Source organism: Falco peregrinus, chromosome 5 (genome assembly GCF_023634155.1).
Source record: "Falco peregrinus isolate bFalPer1 chromosome 5, bFalPer1.pri, whole genome shotgun sequence".
Taxonomy (NCBI): Eukaryota; Metazoa; Chordata; class Aves; order Falconiformes; family Falconidae; genus Falco; species Falco peregrinus.
Genome location: NC_073725.1, coordinates 93407845 through 93433832, shown reverse-complemented (window position 1 = coordinate 93433832; position 25988 = coordinate 93407845). Strand labels below are relative to the sequence as shown.

General features: G+C 43.8%; 1 protein-coding gene and 1 long non-coding RNA gene across 7 annotated transcripts in view; one reads left to right on the top strand and one right to left on the bottom strand.

The window, feature by feature from the left end:
- Nucleotides 1-25988, top strand: part of LOC101920190 (contactin-4) — a 339023-nt gene that overhangs the window by 252756 nt on the left and 60279 nt on the right. For all 5 annotated transcript variants that reach the window (XM_055806900.1, XM_055806899.1, XM_027790641.2 and 2 more), the window contains 5 exons: nt 7103-7205; nt 7831-8015; nt 17788-17924; nt 19373-19502; nt 23375-23525. In XM_055806900.1, coding sequence (XP_055662875.1) covers nt 7103-7205; nt 7831-8015; nt 17788-17924; nt 19373-19502; nt 23375-23525 — 706 coding nt within the window. The remainder of the gene's footprint in view (nt 1-7102; nt 7206-7830; nt 8016-17787; nt 17925-19372; nt 19503-23374; nt 23526-25988) is intronic.
- On the bottom strand, nt 4-3327 carry LOC129784641 (uncharacterized). 2 transcript variants are annotated; one of them, XR_008747633.1, is made up of 4 exons: nt 3008-3327; nt 1827-2268; nt 1063-1289; nt 4-952 (listed from the first exon to the last, which is right to left on the bottom strand). It is a non-coding gene; the product is annotated as an uncharacterized LOC129784641 (long non-coding RNA). The 2 variants fall into 2 exon arrangements; XR_008747632.1 differs by having other exon boundaries at nt 4-1289.

The window sequence follows — 25988 nt, the reverse complement described above, 5'->3', positions numbered from 1 at the left end:
ACTTAGAGAAGGGAATTGGGGATGGGGTTTGGCGAGCTGGTTTTATTTTCTTTGACTGGCTGTCACCCAGAAATTAAGAAATGGCCTGGAATATTTATATCAAGAGTAAAGGGAGAGATCTTCCCCTCCACAGAGGTTCATCGAGACTGGAGACCTCTGCTTTAGCTGTGGGTCTGTCACAGGCAGTGGTGGGGTTCGTGGTTCAGTGGCCAAGGTTGCTCCCACCACTGGAACAGCTCTCAGCATCAGGCAGTGGTTATAACAGAAAAACCTGATGACACTTGGCCAAAGACAGGAAATAAAAATAGATTTTTAGAGTTTGGATGTACTAGTTTTGCTCATTTTATGCAGCCCAAAAGTGAACAAAAGCACTTTGTGTTTCGCTAACTGTTAGCTCGGGCTGTATTTCCCAGCAGAGTTAGTGCTATTTTTAGTAGTCTGTGGAATAATACAAAAAAGCAAGAAGAAACCAAGAGAGGATTTCTAAATTTATACAGACAATTGATTTGTATCGTAGTCATTTTTGAGCAGATAAGAAAAATAAATTTGCATGTTAATTTGCAATTAAAATTAATTAAAATTTGTCTGTTTAAAGGATAACAGTTAGGACATTTGTTCCAGAAATAGAAATGCATTATTAGAAACTTCTTCTAGAAGAAGATCCATTGTCACCTAGTGGTATTTGACAAAAATTCCTTGCTTGTACAATACAGGCTGGTTGGTGCCAGCCTCCTGCCTGTCGCCGTCCCCTTCGCATTGACACGGCTCCGGCAGGCAGGGAGTTTGGAAACCTCGTGGGCAATGAGAAGGCACTGTGGCTGCGCTGCGGGGGCGAAGGCAGCTGGTTCCCAGGGCTGGGCCAGGCTTGCCCTCCCTTACAGGGCAGGCTGCATTTCTGTAAACGCAGTGCCAGTAATTCCGTCCCTCTGAGTCCCAAGTCAGTCATCTAACGCTTGAAAGATAAAGATGAATATTTAAATTTGTCCCTTAGTAACATTTGCAGTGTTGAAGAAGAAATATTTTTAAAATATTACATTAACAGGACTTTTATGCAAACCTTACCTAGCTGAAAGTGCTTCCATTTATCACAATCAAGTCGGTGCCTGCTCGTGTGCCGTGTCGGGGCTGATGCTGGGCTGATTGCTGGGCAGCCTGATTGCAAAGTGCCTCGCCGAGGGCTCTGCCCCGGCGCATCGCTCTTCCACGTGCTCCGCTTTATTTACAGGGACCCATCGCCTTCCCGAGGTAATTCACAGGAATGTTCTCCCGTTCCTTTGAAGTGCACTCTGCTGTTTATTAAAGATATGAAACTTTAATTGAACCTCTGAGGGGCTGGGGAATACATTCCTGAGTTAAACAAGAAAGGTGCTGTTGTGTCTGTAGAGCCAAAGATGGCTGTACTCAGAAGCCAAACGCGGGCTAAGTGTCTATTTTAAAATAGGATGGCACTGGTATTACAGCCAGGCTTCATTTTAAAAATCAGCAGGTCTCAATTTTTCATTCCACATGGAGTATTCCTATAAAATCCAAAGATAATGCACTATCACAGTTGAAAAGAGAAATCATATACGTTGCTTCATAGTGTGAACAACAGGAGTGAGTAAAATGTGAGGCACGTTGTATTTCCACTGGCAAACATGTCCTGCTTATCTTTTGCATTCATATCTGAACACGTCCAGTATATCTTCGTATATATGACATGCTATTTTCTTTACAATGCTTTATCATTAAATTAGCAGGCTCGGGGGCTAGCTCATCAACAATTAATGTTTCAATTCCATTTAATTTCTATTAGTGATTTAAGTGGAAAAAAATTCATAACATACCTCTCTGGATTGATTTACATGTACTGAGCTGCTCCTCTGGCTGCCGCCTGGGCGGACAGGAAAGTGCCACATCTGGGGGGCGGCGTACAGCTCGGGAGAGGGAGTGGGTGTCCCCGTCCCCCTGGCAGCTCCCGGGTTACAGGGAGGCTGGTGCAGCTGTGAGGCCCCCCACCCCTGGGCTGGAGAGCTGGCCTCCCGGCTGGGACAGTCCGACCTCCTCCAATGCGCTCTTCGTAAAACCGTCATGTGCTGGAAGGTTCTAAGTTATTACCTGGCTGGCTTCATGTTGAAATACTTTCTGTGAATGCCAAAAAAATCCAAGTGCTTTACAACATTCTCTTTGTGAAATTTCTGTTTTTCTCAAAAATCAAAGTTATTTTCAAACTGCAGAACATTTTTGCTGTCGTTCAGAATTACAGGTCCCTGTAGCTGACGAATAGCCCTGTTAATTTGAAAGAAACAAATGGTGGAGTTAGATGCTATCCAACAGGAATACTGGTCATCTAGAACTAAGAATAGTACCTATATTTGGAGTTTTTAAATTATTTCAATTGAGTTGAAGAGAGAAAAAGAGAAGACTCTTTCCTTTTGTGCTGATCATAAACTCTCACTCAAAATCTTTTAGAATTCTCAATCTAGAGCTGTAGGAAGGAAACAGAGTTTAGGTGCTCATGGTTGGGCTTGACCCTATGCAGTTCGATATCAAGAATTATTATTATTTTTTTTAGAACTATGTGTATAAATTACATGGTGGGTATTCTTCCTGTAGCCAGTGTTCAAACTGCCCACGAACTAACAAACATCCCAGTTCCCCACCACGGGGCTGGGTGCAGGGTGGCACACACAGGGCTGCTATCTCATCTGCAAGAGCCCCGAGGTTTCTTTTCACATTTCTTCTACGATTTATGGCAGTAATTTTTTTCTAGACTTAGTTGTGAATCATTTCAGCTTTTTGCATTGAATACCTGCCATTTTTGTCATGGTTATTTTGCTTGAATGTAATCATCCTGGAAAAACAGCTTTTCAGCATGTTTCTTTTTTTTTTTTTTTTTTTTTTTTTTAAATGTTTTAAAAGTGCTGCTTGCTTTACAATGCCAGGCTTTTGAGCTGTAATCTGTAAAAGGAAAGGATACGGGTGCAGGGGATGAAATCAGATCCTGTAGGCAGATTGCTTTCCCCACCTGTGCCTTTTGTGCTGGTTTTTTGCTTGTTTTCAGCTGCAAGGCTCCGGAGTTACAGATCTCCTGATGTTGTTTGCAGTGGCTTTTTGTAACCAGCAGCACATGCTCTTGTTGACAGAACTGGGGTTCTTTCCCTGTCGCTGTGCTGTGGAAGCAGAAGGTGCCTCTTATCCCATTAGTTATCCTCAGACAGCTTTTCCTCCTTGGAGAGATAAATATTGTAGATGGTTATGGGGTGGTGGTAGGAACAGACTGCGCCGAGGCAGCTGTCGCGGTCAGTGTGAGCTCACACTCTGCTTCGATGGACAGAGGTTACGTGATGATGATAAATGCACTGTACAAAGTACAGGGTGTGCTGGGAAAACTATGTTTTTCCTCTGTCCCTCTCAATTCCCTCCCACAAACGCATGCCATCACCCCCTGTTCAACTATTTTTATGGATTTGTGGTGGTGAGGCTGCTTGCCGTGCAGATGGATGAAAGATGTAAATAAAATGTCATGTAGGTGCAGCGGTCCCCAAAACTGCACATTTACGGTTTGGGACCTGTCCTCCTGAAGTGTGCGCCATATCCCAGCACAGGGATATGCCAAGGAATGCCAAGCAGCTCTCCCTTTTGCATCATGTAAATGCTAGTGTATATAAGGAAAAAATACAAGGTAGTGTGGTTTTCTAGATTTCACAAGGCACTGAGGATGAGTTTTGGCCTGTGTTCTGCAAGGACTGGAGTTATTCCTGACACTGCCAGCTGGTACTTCCCATTGAGGAGAAAGGGCTTTCCGAGTTATTTTAACACTGGGAAATCCAGTAAATAGCTAAATATATATATGACACTGAAGAATGAGAATGACCCTAAAGCCTGAAGTAAGGTGTCCACTAGGGCCGTAACACTTACTGAAGCTCACAAGGAAAAGGATTTAAATTTGAATGCCAGACAAGCCTGGCAGCTCACTGAGGGATATGGACTGGAAAGGAGGTGGAAAGAGGGAACAAATATCCAACGCTGTCTCCTCCATTTAATAAGGAGGTGGCTGTTGTCTGGATGCCCCAACCCTGGCGGCACCGTTCCCGCCTGGAAGGGCAGCAGGTACCCGAGGGTGCCATCCCCACCACAGCACGTTTGGGATCCTGTGGGCCATCCCAGCCCTGCAGTGAACACCAGCCAGAGCCTGATAGGAGCACCCAGGTGTTGAGAGCCACTGCTCCTGCAGTACTGTACTACTTCTCTTTAAAATGCACTTTGGATTTTTTACATCAGAATTAAAACAGTAATAGTAGGAAAGAACTGAAATAGTCCTGGAATAAAATTACCATCAGCAGCAGCTGTATAGCCCAATTAAACTTTAACATTTCACAGGTGTTGTCAGGAAATGCATATCATCTCCTCAGACAAATTAGCTTGCTTCTGAATTCCTGAGACTTTCATCCAAAAGCACATTTTTAAGCCTTGAAATTGGAAGAAAAGTACAAAATCGTCTGAAATGCAAACACATAGATGTGCCATGACACTGGAAGTGTTCTCTAAGCTACCCAGTGTCTATTTTAGTCTTATATTTTCTCCCCCATCCCTTCCACCTGCACAGCTAAGTCAGATGTGAAGTCACCCAGGAACTGCAGGAAAAATAAGGACTGTCTGTGTGGAAATGGTCTTGGATTCAGGATGGAGAGATCTCCACTGCTCTGGTGTTTCTCTTAAAAAGCGGAGACGGCAGGACTCACAGCATGCCCTATAGATCTGTATATGTAGGTAGGTTATAATTGCAGTGGGAGCCGTGTGATTTTTCCGGATACAAGTCCTGATTTTTAAGTGGCTGGAGTTTGCCGTACAGCTGGTAAGGCAGCTGCCCTCGCAGTGGTGCCTGGAGCAGTGTTCTACAGCCCCACGTACCCTTCCCACTGGGAGTCCAGTGGATTGTCACCTTGGGATAAGAGCTCTGCTCACAGCGTCAGACAAAAAAAAACCATGGGAGCAATAAAAGAAATGAATGAAAGAAGGTAAAAAATCCATTTTTCCTCCCTCTCATCCCTGTCTCCTGCTCTGGCAGGTGAATAACATTTTAATAATGCACTCTGCCTTAATTTCCTAAATACCCTGTTAGAGCCACGTGGTACTTTGCAGCCTGCTTTGCCAAAGGGGACCGAGTTCCTGCCTTGGCAGCGGAGGAAGCACCAGAAGGAACGGCTCTGATGAGTTCTGCTTGCCGAGGACCAGTCTGTAGCTGGCCAGTGGTGGGCAGGCAGCTCCTTGGCCAGCTCCCTCCCTCCCGTTCTATTTAGCCACCGTGTCTTCTCCCCCCCCCCTCTGCCTGGCTGCTGAGGAGTGGTTCTGGGGGCAGCCGCGTCCCCTCTGCTAATGTGCCTGGGCTGTGGTGGGTCACGTGGTGGCACAGGCATTGAGGAGCTCCTCAGCCATCTTGAGGTGAGTGATGGAGACCGTGGTTTCTTCAGGGCGGTCTCCTGCCTGAAAGCTGGCGTCTTCCAAGGTGATGCAGCTGCCTGAATCTGGTCAGGCTTTTGTGGGAGACATGAAAGGCTCTTCCTCTGCCAAGTTTGCAGTCTTGATTGCAGAACGTGGAAATACCCTCGGGGGAAAAGATCTCAATAAGTTCTGATGTCAGCAAAACGCTGCTGCTGCTCCCTGACTTTGGCACCCAGCTTGCCCTTGACACCGCTGGGCAGTAGCTGTTCTTGGCTTGGCTGAAGCTTACCCGGAAAATGTTTAGCACAGAGTCTGGAGAAATTTAGGCAAGGTTGCAAAGATTTGGCAAGTCACAATCGGGAGAACAGAGAGGATTTTCTGTGATGTTAACTGTAACAGACCCTTCCAGCCCTTCAGGGCTGCAGTGTTAACATGCAGGGGGCTAACAAGTAGCGTGTCCCGTAATTCTCATTTCTGTGATATGTAAATGCTGGAGAGTTGACAGACCTGTGGGTGTCCTGCTATATGTGCTGGCAAGGACATGACTGTGTAGAGAATATTTGTATTGTTAATAAATGCATTTAATTTTGGTGACTGATGTTGTGCAGCAGGTACTCTTTGTATAATGTAGCAGCAGTGCTTATCTGCAATTAATGGGTCGGAAGAAAGATGATGTAACCTGCTGTTGCACCAGAACAGGTAATCTACAGGTCAGCAAGTAAAGATAGACTTGATGTAAGCATCATACTGAGCGTTTTCAGCTTTAAAAATCTTAACTGTGAAAAAGTAAAGAAAAAAAGCCTTTTCTTGTATCCTCTTTGCAAAGCAGGGGGCTAGGAAGCAGCGCTGGCTGGGATCACGAGCCACCATAAGCAGCCCTGACTTACCCAAACGTCTCTGCAAACTTGTGGTGTCTCAGTTCTGCACTGGTACATCCTGGTGGCCTTCCTCTGGGCTGGGGCAGCCCCACAGCCACCGTGCAGCCCGGCCGCTCCTTGCCTGGCCCATGGCCAGGCACAGCCGCGCAGTCAGGATTTAAACTGCAATCATCAATTAGCTGATAATCACTGTTGGTGAAATTATATGTGCCGGTTTTAAGACAGTACAGTGACTAGAAATGTAGCCATTTATCATGAATATAATGGCCTTTTTGTGTGCACAAATTTTTAAACACAATTTCATAAAGAGGCTGCCACGATACGTGATTTACTGGGGCAGTAAAAACAAAGACATTACCCGAAGTGTATATGATCTCTGCGCATCTAAATCCTCGAAGTTAATAGGAGCCTCGATTAGCTTCAGTGCTTGTAAAACTTTTTCTAATGGCTATTTGTTCCGCGTTTCATTTTCTAGAAGGTGGTGAACCTCCCTTATTATTGCTTTCCTTATTTCACAAGTTACCTGCAAAAATCCTGAATATTCAAAAGCAAAACGTAACAGAGCCATAAAGAAATTCTAATCTTTGGCAGATGGTGTGGAGCACTGGTTCAGATTTTTCTCTGGCAGTAAATGGGAAAAGAGCCCACACTACACGGCTGTTAGAAACGGGCCATGTTTAAAATGAATGGATTAATTGGGCAAGTAATGATGTATAGAACAGCTCTGTGCTAGCACGGGAACACTTGCGAATTTATTGCAAAAATTCAACCAAGCCTTAGCATCTATTTTATGTTCACAGGGGTGATGGGAGAGTACGAGCCGAAAATAGAAGTGCAGTTCCCAGAAACGGTTCCATCTGCAAAAGGAACAATGGTGAAACTGGAGTGCTTTGCCTTGGGGAAGTAAGTTTTGATCCATCATTACTGTTATTCCTCCAGCTCTTCACTTCCATCGTGCTGTATCGTAGAGTGTGCAGGATTTCCTAACCATTCGCTTTCCTCAGCAGGAGTTACTTATTGCAGGCGTTCACAACAGGCTAAGGGCTTAGGGAGCAGGGGCTTTGCTCATCAAAAATGCAAAGTCCCATGGAAGAGGGGAGATGTAACTTACCTTGTGAAGGTCTGTTTGTGCATAGCCTGTTTTGAGGTCTCATGCAACGCGTAAAACATGTCTCTTGTTTCTAAACACTGGCAACACTTCCAGAACTGACATGTGGGACTGGTAGGAAAATGATTGTATTGCCACAGCAGAACCCCAAATTCAACTCTGTCAAAACAGCATTTTAATGATACAAAGTCTCCTGCTTTTAAGACTATGTGAGCAATTCACCACAAGTATACATGTGTATATTTATATTCCATATAAGCCACCTATAATAAAATTGCTGCAGATCCTAGAGCCTTCAGAATGGCCATGTCTTCATCATCCTCAAACATGAAGCAGCATTAAGTTGATCAGATGAGCTTATCTGGACAAGACCCAGAGCTTTTTCTGAGCATCTTACCTTGCTTTATTTTTCTTACTTAGCCCTGTTCCTACAATTAGCTGGAGGAGAGCGGATGGGAAACAGATACCCAGAAAAGCCAGGAGGCACAGATCAAGTGGACTTCTTGAAATCCCAAATTTTCAGCAAGAAGACGCTGGACTCTATGAATGTGTAGCTGAAAATGTGAGAGGGAAAAACGTGGCACGAGGACAACTGACATTTTATGGTAAGCAGACTGCCTGCTTTCAGGGGCTTTTATTGTCTCAAGTGCAATATGCAGTAAATATTCTGTGAGAAAGTAATTTGGGGGGTATTTTAAAAATTACTTCCTTTTATAAACAGCACATCTCAAAAAAGGTGTAATTTGAAATAAAACCTGTCTGAATGGTGCATATTAATTGAGAATCAGAGTAGTCGGAACAAAAGCACATCGCTGGAAGGACATTGGCATGGTAACGTGCAAAAAGCACTTGCAGACGGCTGGCTTGCCTTCCTGCAGCTGGGAAGGTAAAACAGGTATTCCAATGGAGCATCCTCCTGGTTACAGCTTGGGATTTATTACTTATGTGTTGCCCCAGCTCATGTTAATAAATGTTAATTGCTTATAACCAATTAAGGAATGTTTCAAGAGGGGTCACTGGCTGCACAGCCTGGAAAGTTGGGGTTTAACCCTTTCGGAGCCAGCAGACTCCTCTTCACCCAAAGGCTTTCTACACCTGCTCTTCTTACACTGAAATCAGAGCCATTGAGCCAGGTACAACATAAAACTTGAGCTTCGTGGGCCTTCTGTATTAAATAAAAGATGTGTTAGTACCACTAATCCTGATACAAATGTCTGCCCATCCCCAGATTTCTGCTGGAAACAGCCCCATCTTGCAAAGCAAATTAAATGTTCCTAGGCAATGAACCAAGCTTGCAGGGGAAGTGTTACCTGTTCTGGGTTACTGTGGGTTCACCCACGTAGAGGAGGTGAGAGTCACGGGGAGGAGATTTAGAGGTATGAATGGGCTGTTGGTTTGGTACTTAGTGTCTGTCTGGTATTTTTGGAGGTGAGAAGGCTGCAGGTTACCTAACCTGCCTGCAGGCGTGCAGAGACCTCCCCACCACCATAAAAATGTTTTGTTGCTGCCCTGATACCATCTTCAGAAGCATAATGGAGCGTTGTTCTCTGCCAGACATGTGGAGAGAAATTCAGTCTCTTCTCCCCCACATGCTCCTGAGGGCCCAGCTTCTGTCAGCAGGGGAGATGGGGTTGCATTCCAGAGGTGAGAAGACTGGTTTTGATTTATAGTATGTTTGCCACAGAAAAAGAGTTTGGGAACTTAACCCTCCTGGCAAAACTGGATTACATTTGGTGAGTAATATTTTTTTTACGAAAGGCATATGTAGGGATGTTTCAAAATTGGAAATATTTCTAGAAGACATTTCATTTAGAAATCAGAACTTTGGGGGCTTCCATTTCAAATGAAAACTTCCCTGTTTAAAATTGAGTCAAATATAAAATGAGAAAACATTAAGGAGGAGTAAAATGGCAAGAACAACGTGAAAGCTTTCATGTTAGGGAAAAAATCTGGGGTTGATTCAACCTCTTTTCTTTTTTAATTAAAAGATTTGAAGTTTTCTTTTTCTGTTCATCAAACGACGCGTGTTTCTCCTGATTTTTCCCATGTGGACGGTAAATTAAAAGACTCATCAGTTGCACAGTTTTGCTCAGCCCACGGCCAGACCTGCCTTCCTTGCAAAGCACTAAATCGGTCTACTCCCACCACAGCATATATTAAGTTATAATCTAATTACTGTAATGAATTTACCAGTCTGGATCCTGTTGCTGGAGGACTGCAGATCCTACACAAAAGCTGGCACCATGGCTAGGGCTGGTTTTCACACTCGAGATGGCATTTCAGCAAAGAAGCTCAAGATTTTTGGGGGGAAAGGAGTGTCCTCCTCTCTGTGCTCCTGGGAACTATCTTTACGTCTGCTTTTCTTCATGTGAGCAGAGGAGTTCCCTGGGGAGAGGAGTTAGCCTGCCACCACTGCTAGGTACTGGTGTTAAAGATAATTGACTGAAATACCATCCTTGTTGTCTTGAGGATGGCAAGTTACTAGTTTCTAAGTATTTGGTTTTCAAGGATAACTTGTTTGGCAGCCACCTAGTAATGAAAACAGATCACTTAAAAAAACCCTTGCTTTCCGTAAGCTAGGGTCCAGAGTTTCACATGACAGCAAAGGTTTTTTAGGGAAAGTAACTTAACTGTAAACATTTTATACAAATCATGAAACTGAAAGTCATTTTCCTTAATCATTTTTCTTTTTAAATCTGAGAAGTGTTATGTCGTTACTGAAATACAGCTGTAATGTTGGCAGAGCTTTTGGGGTTGCTTTTGGTGGGTCGGGGCTGGTACCCAGAGAAGGGAGTGCTCCAGAGGATGTGATATGGGTGGTCGGACGTGCTGCCTGCACACGGTGATGTGCTCTGTCACGATGCGTGCCCTGGAGATCACAATCTGGTTCCAATGGTGACTCCTTTAAACCTGGTTATCTACCTCTTTGCATAGTGTAAAATAAAAAAAAAAGAAAAGAAAGAAATGAAAAAGAAAATTAAATTCAAATTTCCCTGCTCGCTGTAGATAACCCAACATTGCCTTCATTGTCAGCTTCTTTCAGTGCTCCTGGAAGTTGTCAGGGAAGGTTGACTTTTGCTGTATTTCATTCTTGTATCAATGTTTATTTTTTCCTCTCTTAGCATATCAGTGACACTGAAGTTGTTTGACATTCTTGTTGCAGCAGGAAAGGTTAATTAAACGTGCAAGATCTGTTTTTCCTCCATTTTCTGTGCTTGGAGTCCCTGCAACAGCCGTGTTTTATTGCTCTCCAAAAGCATTTGTTCTGAGTCCTGTATGTCCTACTTGATAGATAGACCTTCACAATAGAAAATGTGTTAATGTTAATGCAATTACAGTGACTTATACCTGTACTTATAACTCTGAACGACACATCACTTGTTTTCTTGCTGTAAGTCCCTTGTTCTGTCTGCCATTCCCAAGCAGATACCGTGTACCTCAAATCACCTCCTGCGAATTAGCAAATGAAACTGCAAAACCTCGTCTTTTCCACCCTCATTTAACAGCCACACATGCACGTCGTGCTGTGTTCCTGCCTTTCCAGCTTGTTGCCCGCAGACCCCGGGCCCTCCAAACACCTGTGGCTGGGGCAGGTGAGGTCCCTGGCGTGAGCCAGCATCCCCTCGGGCAGAGCCAGCCCAGCCGCGCTGGTGCTCCGCGGGCTCTGCCTCGGGTACCTGCCTTCCCGCTGAACTTGGCAGCCAGCGGCCGCCACGCTGCCAGCTGTGTGTTTTGATCCGCAGCATTTCGGAAGCACTCCCATTGACCTGATTCTATTTTTAATCTGTCTGCTCATAAATTTTAAATTTGATAACCCTTGGCAAGGAAAAGATTTATATCCTGAGCAAGAAGCAATGCCAATTTTTCTGGGGGGGGAGGTTGTTTTGGTTTTTTTTTTTGGCAGAAGTACAGTAAATATTAACTAGCTAATTTAAAAAGAACTTGCCCTTTCGTTCATAAAACCAGCATCAAGGAGATGCTAATGTATTATCATTGTGGACGTTCACGTATTTCATTCACATTAAGTCCAGGTGCTGTTTCAGTCAGGTCTTCCTTTGCCGGGCAGACCGTTGCAGCCCAGAGGTGGCCCTGAGCGTGGGACAGGAGGCACTGGGCAGGTGCCACAAGCACAGAGAACTCATCAGTTGCTGCGGCTGCTCTTCCCTGTGCTCAAAGCCTTCCCCATAACGGGCGAGAGCCTTGCAGCTCCGCTGGTGTACCTTGGCCAGGTTCTCCCTGCTGGCCATCATCAAAGGTCTGCATACCACCACAGTGGCGTATTTCTCTCCTTTTTTTTAAAATAGAAGTGTGTTTTTTCATGCAAAATGTGAAACGAGATGGCCGTGCCTGTGCTTACTCCTTGGGCTGTGTTTCAGTGCACATTTGCATGTATTGACTCTGTCTGATGAGACAGCACAACATCTTGATATCCCCACCCCAGTGACATGTATTCTCTGAATAACAGAAGACAGGGAAAATAGTTGCTGGTCAAGGTGATCCAAATATAAGCAGGTTTGATGGGGCTGGTAGTAGCAGCACCAGGGGAGGCTGCCCCCCTTGCAGGCACCCCCGCACAGGGAAGGGTGCTTGGGGCTGAGGAGCTGCACCGCCACTGGGAACATCTGGCTGCCAGATTGACGACCAAACCCATGTGGTTTGGCACTGCGCTTTCCCATCACATCAACACTGTCTTACATGGCCTGGAAGAGAGGGAAAATACCCAGGTACTGACAAGGCTTGGTTTTGGCCCATGTGTCACGGATGCAGGTGCTGACTCGTCATTGCCTCTGTTGCTCCAGGATCCTGCAGCATCTCTCGCCTGAGCTCATCCCCTCCCTGCCCAGCACCTTGCTGGCAAGCCAAGGCAAGGAAGGGAAAACTGCAGTTAAAATGGTTTCTAAAAGTCAGCACAGCAGCACCTGCACTAGCAGAGAGACAGACTTATTTGTAAGTAATTACAGTTCTTTGCAGCATTTTGTAAGATACTCAGCAGAAGCTATTTAACTGGCTGGACCGCTTTTCAGATTAAATACTTCTCAAATCATAGTCCCACCAGGAATTTATGCAGCTTCTTAATTTTGCAGTGAATAGAGTCCCCCTTTCATCAGTGGACCTGTGTTTTATTGGTGCAAGAACTACTTTATGCCACTCTATAAAACAACCTCAAATGTAAATCATATTATGTTCTTGATTATGGTTAGAGGTCTAAAAAGGAAATTTGCATAAGTGAAAATTAGGCAGTTGTATCTCTCCGTTTAGGTCCCAGATCACAAATAATTTGCTGAAAATTCAAAGCCGCTTGAAATAAAATTAGTTCCGAGCTGATAAAAATACAAGAAAATTCATATAAATAGGACAAGTATATATTATTATTGATTAAAATTTATATGCCTCACTAGAAAACCCAGTTTGCTACCTGTTATGCAGATGCATTGCCAGTTGATTTCTCACCTTCAGGCATCTCCCTGTTCATTTGATTTAGAGTTCTCAGATCCTGTGTGGTTTCAGGATACTGTGCCAATTTAACTCTTGGTTAACCACCACTTAAACACTGGGCAGCAGCCAAATCTGCCCTGCCAGAAAGGGCTGGTTGGCCTTGGGAGCAACCGTTGCGGTGCCCAGTCTTGGCTGGTTACACTCGCCCTGGGGAAGATCGCTGCTTGGGGCGGGGGGTGGGTCTTGGTTCCTGCCAGTGAAATAGGTATTTTCTCAGACTTTAGTGCAGGAGGGAGTAACTGAGTTTTGAATAAGTCGCTGCCCAAGGGAAGTCTTGCACCCAGAACAACGTTCTGCACAGAGAACAGGAAAGCTTCTCCTCCGCTTTTCCTTTTCCAAGGGATTGCTGGAAACCTGCTTATAGAGAAATCGATATGTAGAAGATTCAGAAGAAGTGCTCAAATTATTTTCATTTTGGCTTGGAAAAATAGCTTTCCAGCAGGAGAAGAAAAAATACAAACAGGTATGAGAAGTGTGGTATAAAGGAGACTCATAAAGCACCCCACACCTCCCTTACTGTCCTGGGTAGCTGCAGTCTAGAGCATCTGGGGTAAAAAAAAAAAAAAAAAACAAAAAAAAACAAACAAAAAAACCCCAAACCAACTAAATCCCTGAAGTCTTTCTGAATGTGCCTGTAATGCCAACAGCCCCATGGCACTTGGTGTAACTGGGGAGAAAGTCATGTCATGGTGCATAGTAGTTCAGGGAACAGGAGGTAAATAAGAAGTAGGGACAAATTAAGCATTTTGTCAGCTGGGTTAACTCCAGATTTTCCTCTGTTCCTTTTCCTCTGATATTTAATATTTTAGTCCAAAGCAGAACTGGGAGCTGGTTCATTATGGTCAGTCTTCTCGAGAGGCAGAAAGGAGGCATCCTGCCCAAGGGGCACTATCTGGTGTACTTGCTAAAGATGCAGACAAGTGGAGATCATTTAGGTTGAACATTCAAGCAAATGACGTTGGTGGAGGATTTGCACAGCTTTGAAATTGTATAGATTTCAAATAGTCCTTAATTGGCAGTAGAGATCAGGATTGAGGGGAAGAAAGGAAGAGGAAAAGTGATAAAGTCTGGTTTCATGTTCCTGTGATCATTGGGAAGGATAACAAATCAGGGATGTAAGGGGTTTGTTTACAGAAGCTATATCCCCATTTGGACCAGGATGACATGTGCACTTGTCTGTACAAACCTTATACACTGGCTGCAATCTTTATTTTTAATTACTCATGTCTTTTCTCCATCTGTTTTTCTTACTTCTTATGCTTGGCTTTCTGGTCCTTAGACTTTTCTGATCCTGGGCTCAGTCTCAATCTCCTTAGAATAGATACAATAATGGACAAGTCATTCAGCCTTTCATCTGCCATTAATGATGAATTGCACAACCCACAGTAGGTCATCAGCTGCTATAAATTGGCTTAGGAACACTGAAATCAATATACACCGACTGAGAATTGGATTCTGTATATGTATTAGTACCTCATTTGCTTTAGTCTTTTATGTTGTTTTGAACTCGCAGACGACTGCAAAGTCCTACAGATTTATTTCTGGTTTATTTCTCACATTGCTTCCACAATTCTTTGGTTTTGTTACTCATTTCTGATGCGATGCATCATCACCGGCTGTGTCATTTGATTTTCAAATGTCTTTTAGGATGTGATTTCTAGTTCACCTTTCCAAGTGCCTACTTTTGCCTTTCAATTTATGACAATGAAAGGACAGACTCATTCTGGATTTTTCGGTCTTGGAGAAGTAGTAGTATATTTGGGCATACTTTCCTAATCACCTGGTTTGAAATGCCCCACTTGGCGTTGGTGAAGACTGGAAGGTGATCAGAGTAAACAGGGTTTTTTTCTGACTGCTGCCATCATTTTTCTTCCATCCTCCTGAGCACAAATTCCAGACAGCTCTCATCACCTAGGAGGGGGATATTTTTCTTTAAAGCTATCCTTACGCAAAAGTCATGCTTACATTTCTGAGCTTTTTCTTCCACTTTATAGAATTAGCATATGAATTTTTCTTGCAACTCAGATGAATTCCTAATCAGCTTCCATGTAATCTTTTTCTTTAGTATTGGATTTTTCCTCTGAGATGTTTCCAAGGCCTGTAATATCGGAGTACTCCAAATAGAGCCAAAATGTTTCCAGACCCATCATATGGAAGAATTCATCTTTGGTCAGCACCACTGAAATGATCCAAAGGACTTTTTCTGGAACATTACTACCAGTCACAAATTAGACCTTGTCGTTATCTCAAATAATGTTGCTGTACCAGAAAATGTTGTAGCGTGGAGCTGGTTTCATATCCTTATTTGAATTATTTTAATTATCATGCTTGAAATCTTGTGTCACATTACCATGTCTTGGTATGATCCCCAATGGGATGCTGTCAAATTTCATTATATTATGACGACTCTCATTTGGTGGTTGAAACATTTTTGCGGCGTGAACCAACCCTTGTGTATTACCCAAGATTAAGTCAAGAGCGTGCCTGCTATTCTCTGAAATGAACTGTTGAAAGGAGAGGTTGACCTAATTAGAGCAGCCTCCCAAAGAGCGGCAGAGAACAAAGCTCCTGTGAAACAAAGGACGACTCCAGTTTTCACTGAGATTTATTTCTTGACCTGTTGTGCCTGTTCTTCAGTTGTTTGCAGCATAAATGGTTGAAAGGTTAAAAACAGGTTGAAGGAACCGGGGTGTGGAATGGTGTGCGGTGCAAGGCTGAGGACTGAAGTCCTGTGCACAGGGTGGCAACGTCCAGCACCGCACATTTAAATCTCAGCGCTGTCATGTAGGGCAGGAGTTCGGAGGTGCAACCTGCCAAGCACACCAGAAGGGCCGAACAGGTAGTCTTTTGCTGTGTTTGGTGAGATTTTTCCTTTTTCAGGGAGTCGGCCTGAAATAAGGGACAACATTGAATTTTCTTCCCTTCTGACACAATAGCTATCTTTCTTTTTCCATAGCATATGCTTGTAAGTTACAGAGCACACCTTACTTTTCATGGGTTTTCTTGCTTTACAGATTACTTTCAGCTGTGTTGCCTAATTTTTTTGTTTGTTTTATGTGGGAAATCAGTAAAACACAGTACTCAAAGAAGGCAAATGGATCTGTGTGGTTCTGTAGAACTCCTTTTACAGTACCGTAAGACTCTCCTCAAAATTATGCGTTGGATGCTGTTAGAATAGTAAATACGTAAATTCATGAGTAATTTGCAAATGTCCTTGAGCCACTGAAGCCGCTGCAGTTGCACAGCATGTCTCAGTTCAATGGAATTGTTCAAGTTTTTACTCCACATGACAGAATTGACTTTCATCTTCCTACATTTAGAAGCTTTTCCTTTCATATCTCTTTAGATACAGATAAAAACAAGCTTAAAATATTACAGGGGCAGGAGGGGCAGTCGGAGAAGTAAACGCTGCTTGCCTCTCCTTTTCAGCTACTCCTTTCTTCTGCATTGTCGGTACGTGCAGTTCCCCTTTCTGCTCTTTTTTTGCAAGCCCATTGGAGTTAAGAAGCTGTGCAAAATTCTTCAGCTTTCTTCTGTGCTTTGGTGTGGTAGGTGTGGTGTTAAGCACACATCTGTCACAGCCTGAGCACAGCTATAAAAGGCACACAGCTCTCCGAACCTGTATGTCCAGCATCATGTCATGGTAGGCATACCGATATTTTAGGTATAATCATACCGACTATATGTTGAACTTAGCATTTTGAGATTATATCTTTTTTAACTTGTGCTTCCAGACCTTTCTCTGGCCCCATGTCCCTATCCAAAGGAGACCTGTGAAGTTATAACCTGTCTTTGAGTAATCTTTATTATTATTGTTTTTATCTGATTATGTGGGGGAAGTATTACCCAGGTTCTTGGAGACCTCTGCTGGTAATATGTTCCTCCTAAGTCTCTTGGATATCTTTGTGTCAAAATATGGCAAAAGACCATTGAAAAAATGTGAACGCACTCTTTTTTTTAGTGGGACTTTCTGAAAAGTATTTTAGGTGTATCCAGGCAGATAGCATTTATGTATATAACATAAATCAGAGGTTTTGTATGGTCTCCAAAAACACGTGGTAATTTTAGCAGAATTTGATTCACGTGTGGTATCTGGCTAAACTTGGTGTGTTTTATAAAAGAAGCCAGCAAACAACAAACTTTGGTAAAAACAGGTGAAACACTACTAGAAATATAATCTTGTAAGTGTCTGTAAACTACCAGTGCCAGTTTTCACTGATTCTACCAAAATGTGTTTCCAATATCTGCTTTTGGACTTTGTAGGTTTGTTCAATGTCATTAATGCAATTATTGAGTCTGGACATTTTTCGTACAGATGGAAGATCGTCCTGTGGCAGTACTGGTAGGTATGGCCCTGATCTAAGACGAGTGTGAGAATTTGGACCTGAAGTAGTGCCTATAACTGTGCAGGCCCACGTTACTGGAGTAACCTTAATTTCAATGCAGAGGTAGTTCTAAACTACAGGTTTTGAAGTTGGATGCTAAATTTGAGAGCTTTGAAGACTGTGTCATATAGATGCTGAAGAAGAAAATGTCTCTCTTTGAAGGACCAGGGTTCTAACAGTGCTGTTTATTCCACTGGGGCAGCACAGAAACTCTTGCTGTGTTTTTGTACGATGATCACGATTTCTGAAGCTTATCTTTTTCATTAAGTGTTTTTATTAAAAATAATAGGAAAACAGGATCTCATCCTGCATGTGCCACCTTCAGAAAGCAGAACTGGACTCGGGGGGTTGGGGGAATCTTTAGCAATTTTCAGGCATGTTATTAAATCTGACTCCTAAAAGTGCTAATAAAGAAAGAAATGGCGATTTGTTTGCACCAAGAGGGCATGCTGTCGGTTGCACCAACAATGCTTCATTCATTACTTCTGCATTGCAGCTCAGCCCAACTGGATCCAGAAAATCAGCGATGCCCACGCAGCCATAGAGGAGAGCGTGGCCTGGGAATGCCGAGCGAGTGGGCGGCCGAAGCCCTCGTACCGCTGGCTGAAGGACGGGGAGCCACTGCTGCCCCAGGTGGGCACCTTCCTGGGGAGGGGGCTCGCGGTCGCTGCTGCTTTTGCACCTCTGCGTGGTTGATTCCTTTGGGAATAGAAGCAGGAAGGTGGTGGGGCTCTGGGATGCTCCTGCTGCGTAGGCGATGCTTGCCACGCCTGGCGGGCACCTCTGTGCGGCTTCAGGGGGTGGCTGGTAGTGACAGGTAGGACACGCGACAGCGCTGCCCTCAGAGGTCCTCCCTGAAAGGAGCAATCCATGATACAAACCTAAAGGTGGAGAGGGCCTGGTGAGGAAGAGGGAATGGCCACGTGGGACTGCAGAGCCTGCAGCCAGAAAAGGATCGCCCTGGATGAATTATTATTTTTTTTAGTTTATGATCTTCAAGTTTCTGGTGGTCTTTACTGGTGTTCCTGCTCCTCGTGCCAAGCTGTGTCCCTGTGCGGGTGACCAAGAGCGTGGCCTGCCATCGCCAGGGACACAAAATGCTGCCCAGAGAAGGGGGATGTGCAGGAATGCCTGCCTAGCTGTTTGCTGGAGGTTTATCACTCAGCCCCGCGATCTCCCCATTATAACCACCAACACAAGTCACCAAAGCATTGGTTTCATGGTAGCCGGCATTTTTTTCCCTTTGCTTATTGTGAAAGAGTATGGCATCTCAGATTTGATCAAACCCTGATGAAGGCTGCTCAAACATTAAATTTCCACCCTACAGCCAAGTAGAAAGCCAATAGCTCTTTATATTACTATTTTTTTTAAATGGTGAAACTCCTGGGGAGGGAGGGAACACTTTGCTGTACTTATTAAAATTGATAACGCAAGCTCCATATCCTTAGGCTGACAAATGATACTCGGGTCTTTTGTTCCACACACTAATTTTACTTGCTTCATGCTGGTCACTAGCAGATGGTCTTGTACTTAAATCACATTACTGGCTGATATGAAGTAAAGGATCATTAAATTATTAACATCTATATTGTTTTCCGTAAACTGCAGAACATTTTAAGTATTTCTCTCTGCACTGGCTAAGATGGCAGCCAGCCTTACTAGCCTTCATTGCCACATACACTCATAATACCGTTGTTTTAAATGTTTCAAAGAACGCAGTTGGCTGTGATGTGCCATTGTGGAACAAAAGTGCATTTTTTGATTCAAGTTTATCTACTTGAAAGGGATATTAATCTAAATGGTTTGGGTATTAAATCAATGAGAAGTCAAGGGAAAGTCCTCCAATTTAAATTGCATTTACCAACTACTGTATTGGTTTTACCGTTTAGTATCTAACCTAACATAAATTTAGCTGGCAGAGAAATAAATTGGAGCATGCAAATTCTTCCCATTACTGCTACTTTTTTTTTTTTTTTTTTTGGTCCACCTTGGTATAATATATAGCACAACAACTGCTGGGTTTATATTCCAAGGAGGGATCTCGTTATTTACTTTTTTATTTGTTTTTCTGTGTCCTACAGGGCAGAGTTCAGCTAGAGCAGGGCTCGCTCACGATAACAAACGTCAGCCTGTCGGATGCCGGCATGTATCAGTGTGTAGCGGAAAACAGACATGGCATCATTTTTGCCAGTGCAGAGCTGAGTGTCATAGGTAAGTTCACTTTCCTGAACGCCGCAAACCTTCCAAAACCAGCAAAGCCTTCACCCAGGGTGGTTTTACCAACTTTCAGTACTGAAGCAGAAGTGCTGCTGTGGATCTTTGACAAGTTTTTTTTAAGTAAGGCATGGAGTGAAAACTTGAAAAAGTGGATAGACAGAGAACAGAATTTTTTTGCATCGTCCCACCTTCGTGTATTCATCCAGGTGGCTGAGCACAGAGAGCCGGCAAGCGCATTCAGCCTCTTGCTGGTCAGAAGTGTTTATGGAGAAACCCAGGTATTGGGGTTCAGGGCACGCTGAGCAGTAACTGCCTACTCGTGGGCTGCAGGGACTGACTCTCGTGAGGAAATGTTGAAAACCCACCTGTCTGAATAGACCTTTCACCACCCTAATGGCAGTCATTCCGCTGCCGTCCCAAACCCTTGCCAAGAATAACAGCTTCTGCCTGACCTGTCTTGTGTACACCTACTCTGCTTGTCCCTGTTAATATCAGGAGAAGCTCCTGCAAATCCAGGTGGTTAAATAGCTGATGGGAGGGGGTAGAGATTACAGAGCCAGGTTCTTCTCAGCAGTGCCCAGGGTTCGACAAGAGACTGCACACAGACTGAAACACAGAAAATGTCATTTAAACATAAAAACTTCTTTACTCTGAGCTTGGCTGAACACTAGAACATTTGCCCAGAGGAATTGTGGCATCTCCGTCCTTGGGAGATGCTCAACATCCAACTGGACGTGGCCCCGGGCAAACTGCTGTAGCTGCCCCTGCTTGACCATCTCCAGAGGTCCCTGCCAGCCTCAGCGGTCCTGCCAGTCTGTACCTCATGCACAAACATTGCTCTAGTGCAAGTGACAGGCCTGGAAACAGATGTATCAGCACAGATACATAGTTTCAAAGGGTTAAATAGAATTCATGGTTACAAACTAGCATCATTCCCTCCTTTGTCCTGAAGAACAAAGCATGAGGTCTTTCCTGCTCATGGCATTTTCAATTATCAGTCATTTTTTATCAGCAGCGATAGATGCCTGTATTAAAAAAATAAAAAATAAAAAAAAAATCATTTGAAAGATTGTCAGTGTTGCTGTTCAAGAAAACTATGATAATGCTCAATAAATTATACTTCACGGTGCTAAGATTTATTAGACGTATTACTGTGTGAAAGAAATCTAAATAAACCACTGATGCTTCTCTTGTCTATTCAAAACCCTGGTAAAAATGAGCCTTTGGGAGGAAGGCAGACCTCAGAAAATGGAGGCTTAGCTCATGCTGGTGGGTTCCTCCTGTGCCTCCCCATGCCTTTTTTGTTTGTTTGTTTGTTTTGTTAAGAGCTCCTGCTCTAAAACTTGCCAGAAAACTTGATTTGGGGTGAATTCTTATTTGGGTTATGCAGTCTTGCTTCTGTATGTTACGTGAAAAGTACCAGCATGGTGTGCTGCAGCTTAATTTTTATAGATCTGTGATTTAATTTGGCATATTTTTGAAGAAAAACAGCGTGTTTTCCTTTTCACTAGAGTTTTCGAAGGTCGTCAATATTCTGAGGCCTCACTGAGATATGTTAGCTTTTAAACAGATCTTTCTGAGTATAAAAATGGTTATTTTAAGAGGTCCTGAAGTTAAGTACTTGAAATGATTAAACACCACTAATAGCGAGTGAGACTTATAGCAAAATTAAGTGAAAAAGAGAAATGGAAAATTACAGACAGGGCTTTTCTCAGAGTGATTCTTCTCTATTATTGTTGTCAATTATATTGCCTGGAGCCTTCAGCTAAAACCAGGACCCTGTTGTGCTGGGCATTGTAAAAAGTGTAGTAAGATGCAGTCATTGACTTAAAGATTTTTCAGGATAATGTTTTAAAAAAAATTAAATAATGGAGGGTGGGCCTAGAGTGGAAAAAAAAAAGTCATTTAAATCCCCATTTTATGAACAAGGTGTGAAGAAATTAAATTCATTACCCCTGAAGTGGCACAGGGAAGCTGTGGCAGTGCTGAGAACCGAGCCCAGTTTCCATGTGCCAGATGACATTTTGAACATTGCAGAACAAAACCTGTATCGTGCAACAGCTCTACCTCACACAGGACCAAGAGGGAAGTAGCAAATGACTTGCAAAAAAGCCGGTCTGAACTGTTTATTGCAGAGATGGAAGTAATAGATTCAATAAATCTATTTTGTTCATAAATTTTGTCCAAATCACCTGAGAAATTATTTCCAGAAGTGATAATGTATTAATTATGACAATAGGACATAAATAATAATCCGTCTGGTTCTGAACACATTGGTGGGAAGTTGTCCTCGTATGCCTCCTATAATTTTGAAATGTTTTATGTAGCCGGTGTTGGTTTTCAGGTGGTTCTTTTACAGTCTTTAATAACATACCTGTCTTCCTCTATGCTAAAATAAAAGGTCAGCTGTCTATGATTAGACACGGAAGACAGGAAAGCGCAGAGATTAGTGAACTCTGAAACTGGAAGACAAGATCTGTTCGATCCTAAAGCCCATCCCATTAGCACTGCAGGATTATGTTTTATTTGACGCTTTTGCAGCAGGAACAATATCCAAAAGAATTGAGGCAGATGAGATGCCCTAAGGAAAATGAATTTGCTTTCTGTGTCACACGGCAGGTTTTTGTCTCCCAGCTGCTTCAGGTGAGCTTTAGATCATTTTACAGAGCATCAAGCAGATGCAGTGCACAGTGATCTAAACTCTTGCCTCACAGGGTGCAGCAAGAAAGCAAGTCAAGGAAAATGCTGCAAGCTGGGGAGATGCGGGGATGGTGCTAGGCACAGGGTGCAGGCACGCTGCTAGCAAAGAGGATGGAGAGAATTAGAAGGGGACTGGGCAGAGTCTGCTGCCACTGATCTGTCAGAAAGCAAGCTCCTGTCAGCAACGAGGTAGTGAGCAGGGCAAGAGTTGTTCATAAAACCCTTAAGCTGCCTCACCTGTTTGCTTTGAGCTTTCTGTATTGAAAAAATTAATTGTCCTACTTGATATAAATAAAACCCTCTAGTCGTCTTTGGAGAGTTCACTACCAGAATCAGTCTGAAGGCAGCTGCCTCAAAGCTCTGCCTGTCATCGGGTCCCATCAAATAAATCATTAAAATTCCTTTGAGGCAGGAATCAGAAGCCAAATCATCGTCTCCCTCCCCAGCCTGCCTAACGGCCAGGCTGCAGACTGTCTGCAGGGCTTTGGTGGTTGCTTCAATGAACATCTGACTGTTTTTCACAAAAGAGAAGAACATGCCCTAGAGGGACTAGAAAGGATGATTCAAGAGTGCCTTGTACCCTGGTGCCTGCTTAAGTCTTGCCTTGTTTTGCTTGGCTCAGAACCTGGCCGTGTCAAGGTCTCCCACCTTTGTGGCATTAAAATAAAAGACCCAGTTCATGCAGCAATTATGAACATAATGCATAAAAATGTCAACTTTTCTGGAGATACTATAATTTCTGATCAATTGTATGGATTCTGCGTTTCTGACAACTTCCCTGTATGCTGCTGCTCTGCACGTAGTGATGTTTGACAAAACGATGATCGTGCTGTTATGACACAAAGAAGGAGATACATTATACAGTTCATGCATGCATAGTTCTTAGGGGTGCTGCCCCAAATAAGATGTGTGTGACACCGGGGTTCTGCTGCCTGCTGAGGTTACTGTGGGTCCTGAGGTTTGTAGTTGAGTGTGAATTTCTGAACAACCAAAGAGCTGAAGCATCCAGGTGCCTGTTTGCCCCATCCGTACATGCACAGAGTTCATAAAGTAAGATCATTTAGGAATTGCAGGTGAGAAACAGCCCTGGATTATTGTAATGTTCAAAAGAGGCTGCCTTTGGTTTCTCCAGAGTGAATTCTGAATCTTTTTTTTTTTTTTTTCAGCTGTCGGTCCAGACTTTTCCAAAACACTCTTGAAGAAGTTAACTCTTGTTAAAGTGGGTGGTGAAGTAATCATTGAGTGTAAGCCGAAAGCTTCCCCTAGACCTACTTATTCTTGGAAGAAAGGAAGAGACATCCTAAGAGAAAATGAGAGGTAATGTTTTAAAGTAACCATTTCTTTCATTAGCTTGCTCCAACCCGGGGATTTTCAGCAATGAGAGCTAAATTTGTCATTAATAGCTTCCCAAAATTGACTTGCAAATAGATGTAAGAACAGCTAGTGTTCAGTCTCAAGGAGTTTTCTATTCCCATTGTGTTCATCCCAGTCTCTGTGTACCGTTAAAGCATCCCTGCCCAGAAGCTGATAACGATACATTCTAAAAAGCAAATATTTTGCCTCTGCATTGCTCTAAAGAGCCAGTGGTTTTCAAAAAATTTCCCAGGAGATAAACCACTCCACTGCAAATTACACTGCTCTGGTACATTACTCAGTGTCCTGCAAACAGGAATTATTTGGGGTCAGTAATTAATTTGGCAGCCTTAACGCCTGAATTGGAGGCGACTTTTTCAGGCTGGCCAAGTCTTTTTTTTCTTTTTGTCTTTTTTCTTTTTTTTTTTTTTTACTATTTTAAAAGGAGACCGTTAGTAGGTAGTAGGACCCTACCTTTCAAATTCACATGCGTGGTTTTGCAGTAAGTTGTTGTTTACTGTATAGAGGCATGGTTGTGTTACCTGTCCTGCTCACGCAGCCCCTGAGAGCGGGACCTAGGGAGCCATCCTTGACAGTCCTCCAAAATGTCATGCACCACTAGGACTGGTGAGGAAAATCCTGTCCTATTAGTAAAGGTCAAAAAGCCAGAAATTACAGGAAATTGTTACTTTTAAAGGCTTAAACCTGTTAGAGCTGTTCTTTTATCTTGGGAGGTCTAGTCTTGCTCCGTTCAGCCTGCTTTTAATGTACGTTGAAATATATATTATGGTGATGTATATGAAGAGTATGTGAAAAGCTGCAGTTCATTTAAAGCCAGATGAGTAAAATAATGAACAACCTATTTCTAACTTGTTTGGCTCCTGTTACCTGTTCTTTACAAAGCTGTAGTCTATGGACTGTTCGACTTTGTCTCTCGGGATAAGAAGAGTTGGTTGATCAATTGCACTGAGCTTTCTCTAGCAGCCGGGGTATAAAGCTACGTGAGGTCAAAGTTATAATAGATCAAGGTATATTGATTTTTAAAACTGAAATAACTTGCTCTTCTGGTGAAGATTGTGCAAAGAACAGGAAGTATTAAATACTGGAAGTTTTGGAGTGTCAGCCCCATGAGGTCCCATTTGTGTCCCTGTCCTTGCTGGCACAGTCCGTAGCTGAAACACGCTGTTTTCTCTGACACTGTTCTCCTAGATATGGCCAGTTCTTCCTCATTTTAGTTTAGGAGTGAGAGAGAAAACGTTAGTTTATTTGAGCAAGGGCTCAGGAAAGGAGAGAAGTTTGAGTGCTGTGTTTATTGCTTGGTCACTGCTGTGCAGTGCTGACAACAGAGTGGTTATTTCATTTGTTTTAGCGCTACTCTCTCATCTGCAAACTTCCCTGAAAGTTGAGCACTCTAACACAGCATAAACCTCTGGATTCTGATTTCCCAAGGGAATATGGCTCATGCACTGGTAGCGTAAGGCTGGGTGGGAGCTCGGGTTGCCTGTGCGTTTACTTACAGATATCTTTGGTACTGGTTATTTGAACTGGCTGTTAGATATTTCAGCTGGTTTCCACCAAGGTTAGGAGAGGAAGAGAGATACCTCAAAACCAGCAGGTGTCTTCAAAGCTTTGTGAAAATAGCCAGCTGGGAAACAGAGACACTGTTATTTCCCCTTGGTGGAACACTGTCCCCTAAAGTCACACCCCAGTAACATGAGGGAGCCACACCAGAGCACCCCTGGAGGGTGCAGACATCTGTGCAAGGCTGTACCTACAGCCTTTTCCTGACCAACCTTCTCCCGAGGCACGTAGGCGAGAGGCAAGTATAGTCATAAAAACTTGCTAAGTCGTCTGTACCTCGCTGCCCGCTGGTGACAGTCCCCATGCCCAGGCTTCAGGCAGTGGCTGGGAGGATGGGCCGTGAGTACAACACGCCTCTGAGCAGCTTGGTGCTGAGCTCAGACGAACCCACTGATGTGCTGGTCGTGGTGGTGGTGGCGGGCTCACCGCCACGCTGCCCCTGCTCCCCCCAAGCACACCACACCAGAACCGGGGGCCTCCCACCCGGGCACCGAGCCCTGAGTGGGAAACCAGACGTGAAATGTGCCCAAGCAGGTGTGAAATTTCCTGCTACTTCAGCCCAGGGGGTTTCTGCCAGCCAGGTCGTCCAGCGGGGCCTATCTGGCAAAAACATCTTAATGAGCACCGCTCCGTTGAGTTGGCAGTTGGACCTGGTTAGTTCTTGTACACGGTCGGTTGTGTCTCTCGTGGGGACAAGGGTGTTGAATCCTCGCCACTGCCTTGATTAACCACACCGTCCTTGTGGTCTGGACCTGGATGCTGTGTGAAATGCTGAATTAGAAAATTATATTGCCCTATACGATTGTGGCATTGTTCATCAGCACTGCCTGACTTCACGGGCAGGAG